The sequence below is a fragment of the Octopus bimaculoides genome, chromosome 17 (genome assembly GCF_001194135.2).
Source record: "Octopus bimaculoides isolate UCB-OBI-ISO-001 chromosome 17, ASM119413v2, whole genome shotgun sequence".
Lineage (NCBI taxonomy): Eukaryota > Metazoa > Mollusca > Cephalopoda > Octopoda > Octopodidae > Octopus > Octopus bimaculoides.
In genome coordinates, this window is record NC_068997.1 from 27,165,623 (window position 1) to 27,171,271 (window position 5,649).

Sequence of the window (5,649 nt, forward strand, 5' to 3'; positions counted from 1 at the left end):
ATATATATATATATATAGTAATAAATGAATAGCTGAATCACTACCAGAACTAGAGTACTTCCAGGTGTGGAAGCAAGGTCTAGAATCAAAGGGCCTTAGAGTTAACCTAGCAAAAACCAAAGTCTTAGTAAGTAGGAAGGCAGACAAATCACAAATCCCTTCAGGTAGATGGCCCTGCTTGATCTGTAGAAAAAGCATAGGTAGAAACTCGATAAGATGCACCCAGTGTAAGCTTTGGACACAAAAGGTGCAGCAATATCAGAGGAAGGTTAACAGGGAATATTGCTATTGTGTGTGTGGAAGATGCATAAGTACAATAAACACCAAACATGCACAGAAAATAGACTCCATCAACTGCCAGCAGGGATAAAGCTAGAGGTAGTAGATAGCTTCTGTTATCTAGGTAATAAAATTAGTAGCAGAGGTGGATGTGCCGAGACCATAATTGTGAGAATAAGATAAGGTTGGGCAAAGTTCAGAGAGCTCCTCCCTCTACTGGCAACAAAGGGCTTCTCTCTCAGAGTGAAAGACAGATTGTATGGTGCCTGTGTGCAAACAGCTATGCTACATAGCAGTGAAACATGGGCTGTGACAGATGAGGACATGCGTAGGCTTGAAAGAAATGAAGCTAGTATGCTTCGCTGGATGTGCAATGTCGGTGTGCATGTTCGACAGACTGTAAGCATCTTGAGAGAAAAGTTGGGAATAAGAGGCATCAGATGTGGTGTGCAAGAGAGACAACTGCACTTGTATAGTCATGTGATGCGTATGGACGAGAACAGCTGTGTAAAGAAGTGCCGATCTCTAACTGTGGAGGGAACCTGTGGTAGAGGTAGACCCAGAAGACATGGGATGAGCTGGTGAAGCATGATCTTCAAACTTTGGGCCTCACAGAAGCAGTGAGTAGTCCCCAAGATTTTTGAGGATGTGCTGTGCTTGAGAAGACCTGTCAAGCCAAGTGAAATCGTAGGCATAGCTGATGCTGGTGTCACGTTACTGGCACGTAAAAAGCACCTTTCAGGCATTCGGTCTCATGGAGGCATAGTGGCTGAGCTCCTTTCAAGCATTTGGCCTCATCGAGGCAATGACCGAGACCTTTGGCATTATGCCGTACTTGAGAAGAAGACCCATCAAGCTGAGCAAAACCACAGTTGTGGCAGATACCAGTGTCATACAAATGGTACCCATGTCGGCAGCACATAAAAGCACCTATTACACTCTTCTGAGTGGTTGGCATTAGGAAGGGCATCCAACTGTAGAAACCATGCCAAATTGGACTGGAGTTTTGTGCAGGCTTCCAACTTGCCTGTCCTGGTCAAACTGTCCAACCCATGCCAGCATGGACAATGGATGTTAAATGGTGATGATGATGATGATGATGTTGGGTTACTAAATCATTGCTGAATTTCTCTATTGATGACTGCTAGCCCTCAATGTGCCTACTAAATAATGTGTTTTCCATCAGTTTATCAAATTGGCTCATCACAAAATCTCATGTGTGACATATACAGATCCTCCTATTTGCATGAACCATTAAACAACAATAGTGACAACAGCACTACTTGAACAGGTTCTACATTCTCTCAGCCATGGCTTGTTTTAGTGATATTAAAATTATACTCGGGTTTAGACCTGGGTCCCATATATGTGTGACCTGGTAATAAATGTGTGTGTGTGTGTGTTTGTGTTTGTTTGTGTGCGTGTATGATACAGTTTATAAAATGTAGGTGACTGCTACTTGTCTTCTCATTGTTAATAAAGTGAAAATATGTGGAACTTATTAAAAACTCTAGTCAGAGGCAGTCAATGATGTCTATGAAAAGAAAGCAATGTGCAAAGGTGTTAGCATGTGATTAAATATGCTGTTCTGGTTGATAAAGTAAGTAGGTATGTATTGTAGTTAGTCAAAAGGTGAGCTGGAGGTATGTAATCACTAAATATAAAGGACAAACTACGTTGGTGCATGTTAAGCACTTTTGAGGCAGTAAATAAGCTTATGGAGGCAGTTTTGGCTGCTATATTTTGTAGGTCAAACTACTACACAGAAACTGTCTTGCTTGTGTGGCCCCTATTTTATATACAGGTATTTATCAAGGAGATTGAGTAATTTTTTCTTGGGTTGTGCAGCCCATATTTTGAAACTAGATGGGTATTTAGTGAGTGAGATTGATCAAGCTTTTTACTGGGTTGTGTGGCCCTTATTTTGAAAACAGTAGGATGTTTAGCGTGGTGAATTGAGCAAATCTTTTTCTGGGTTGCATGGTCCCTGTTATGAAAACACTTTAGAGTTTATTGAGAGAGATTGATTTTTCTTTTTATTGGATTGTATGATATCTGTTTTGAAAACAATTGAGAATTTATCAAGGGAAGCTAAGTTTATCACTGGTTTGTATGGTTCCTGTTTTAAAGGAATATTCTTTGTGTTTGCTTTGAAGGGTTTTTGTCAAACAAATTGAGTCCAGGACTTATTTTTCATTTTTTCAAGAGTCTGGATACTTATTCTTAAGTTCACTACTTGTTTGTTTGGTCCCTGTTTTAAAGGAATCTTCTTTAAATTTGTAGAGAGAGAGAGAGAGAGAGAGAGAGAGAGTTGGGAGGCTCATGGATTCATTTGATCAGGATTGACTTGAGCTAAACAACAACATATAAAATGGCCATCATGTTCATTGTATCCAAATTTAGCAACCAGTCTATATATTGTAACCATTCTGCCTTTGTAATGTTTGCTTTAGATTTAGGATATAAATATATGTGTGGTCACTGCTTTAAAGATGGTCATTATTTGATTGTGACATTAATGTTAAGTTGATTTCATACAATCTCTTATAGGGCTTGTATGATCCTAATTTTTAAAAAAATCATAAAAGCTCCAGCATGGTCACAGCCTTAGGGCTGAAACATATAAAAGAATAAAAGAAAACAATTACATGGTTGTGTGGTGTGGAAGCTTCCTTGTAACATTGTGGTTTTGGATTTAGTCGCATTGCACGGCGTTGGGTGTCTTCTGTTATAGCCTCAAGCCAACTAACACTTTGTAAGTGAATTTGGTAGACAGAAATTATATAGAAGCCCATGATTGTGTTTGTCCCCCACTTCTGCTTGACAACTGATGCTGGTTTGTTTATATCCCTTAACTCTGTGGTTTAGTGTAAGAGGCCAATGCCGCCAGACTTAAAAAGTAGCACTAGAATTAATCTGTTTGGTTCAGACCCTTCAAGGTGGTACCCCCAGCATGGCTGTAGTTCAATGATTGAAACAAATAAAAAAATTAAATAAAAGAATGGTAAATTTGTTGAGGATTACCTGGCTGTTATATTGAGAAGGATAAGTTACTGTGACATTGAAAACCCCTTACTGGTTTCCATGGAATTTATCTTAAAAATATCATGAAATTTCTTGAAGGACTCAACTGTTACACTGAATAAACCAAATGTCTTTCAGAAAGTGCTCTTGCTGGTTTTATTTATTTATATTTTTATCTTTTAGTCAAGAAAGAAGCCCAGTGTTCCTCACCCATAACAGACCCCTTCTCCCCAAGACTAGTGGGAAGAAGGAAGATATTTTCAAGCTGGAGACTTGGCCTGAATGCTTGCCTGCAATAGAGTGGACCCTGCTAAAGGCACTTAAGAGCATGGTGTCTTCATTTTAAAGACAGATGGCAGTTTTATTGTTTGATCCCTTTTATTATCCTAATTTTAAAGATAATAGGGAGTTTGTTTAGAGTTATATGACTGATAATTTAAATAAGTAGAGTGATTTACTTAGAATCTTCTTCCATTGGTTCATCTGCGACCCAAGATGGAAGAAATTTGTAGAGTCAGATTTGTTGGGCTGCTATGTTTAGCTGTTCAGTTGACGTCATAATCTTCCCACAGTTATCAGACTGTGTGTTGATGTAAGTCTGGGTGCAAAGCTAATTAATAGAACCTACCTTTGCGAAATAATTAACATTTCAGATTCCTGTCAAACAGGATTAGATATTTTGGTTGTGGGAGATTTGTTGTTGTGAGAATTAAAGCGATACGAATCCATTTAATACTCTTTGTCTCACTTTCTCTGTAAATCTGGCTTTGTCTATAAATCTCTCTTTCTCTATCCATAAGTATACACAGACACGTGTCAAGCATGAAGTGATGCGTGTGCAATCAAATATAACAAAATTACAACTTGCATAGTTACACAAACCATTATGTCACTCTTCTTTAACTTCCTTCACTCCTTATACTCTGTCACTTTGTCTTTTCAACAGTTTTGGATGATATATCTTGGCAGATAGTTTTTAGGTTAACACTAGAGAAGAAGGCTATGATACATTAAACTTTCTAGAATTACATTATACTGACCTTTCTAAGACCACATTACATTCACTTTGTTAGGATCATACAGTGAATGACCTTTCTAGGAAAATTTTAAAAAGGTTCCTTTCTGGGTCCATACCTCAGTTAATGAGTTCTCATTAACTGTTTTCTTACCATATTTCTGTTGTAACACACTTTCTTTGTTTCATTTATTTTGAAAATAATGAAGACCTTAGTATAACAACTTTGTCATTATTAACCTTTTCATTACCGTAACTTATTGGTGCGGCAAAAGAGACTGATAGAATAAGTACTAGGCTTATTTGTAAGTCCTGGGGTCAATATGTTCGATTAAAGGAGGTGCTCCAACATGGCCACAGCAATAAATGACCAGCAGCAATAAAACATCATGTTTAAAACAGCAAGAATATACATTATTGTCATTTATTTATGAAGGTTGAGCATTGTACTTTTAATTTGGTGTTAGTGTGAATTTTGTGGTGTTTGACTTACATGGCAGGCTCCCATGCATTGCCCACCTTTCCCTAAACTGACATATACATACCCCCTTCCACAGATAGACATGTTTCAGGGTGTCTGTATGTACATGTAATTGATAAATAGCTGACTGGACAGATAGACAAGTAGGTGGATGTAGACAGCTAGCTAAGTTAGTGTTACCATATTTAATGCTATGAGCCTCCAAAATATATGGATGGTTAGATAGATAGATAGATAGATAAACAGACAGACAGACAAACAGATAATACAGATTTATAGATGGCTGGGCAGACGTATACAGAGGTAAGCAAGCAGATATAAGAATAGACAGATAGATATATTGATAGATAAATAGATATACAAATAGATATATAGTCAAAGAGATAGATTGATATGTAGATAGACAGATGTATAGATAGGTATGTTGATAGACAGGCAGGCAGGTAAATAGATATATGGAAGGGTGTAAAGGTACATATATAGAAAAATGTAATGGAAGAGAAGTTATTACAACTAGAAGTGGGGTTTGTGCCTTTAAAAATAAGGAACTTTCCACAGAGTTTCTTAACACTCATTGCTAATTTGTTTTTTTTCTTTCTTTTCTCTAGGTAATTGTTTCAATGCTATCTGTGCCTGCCATATTCTACAGACCAAAAGGACGAGAGGAAGATTCTGATTCTTCAAGAGAGAAGTTCCAAGTGCCTGAGAGTGACCATTTAACTTATCTGAATGTCTATCAGCAATGGAAAAGAAATGGGTGAGTTAGAATATTGCAACTGTATAACAAATCATGGAAGTTCTTACGCTATTGGTAACTAAGGGTGGATGATGAATATAGGAGAGAGGGAGA

The 5,649-nt window shown here is 37.6% G+C and overlaps 1 protein-coding gene across 1 annotated transcript in view; it reads left to right on the forward strand.

Annotated features, from left to right (window-relative positions):
• The window catches only part of LOC106878466 (pre-mRNA-splicing factor ATP-dependent RNA helicase PRP16), a 70,456-nt gene that overhangs the window by 39,595 nt on the left and 25,212 nt on the right, over window positions 1-5,649 (forward strand). The window contains exon 20 of the mRNA XM_052974133.1: window positions 5,408-5,556. Within this exon, the coding sequence (XP_052830093.1) occupies window positions 5,408-5,556 (149 nt within the window). The remainder of the gene's footprint in view (window positions 1-5,407; window positions 5,557-5,649) is intronic.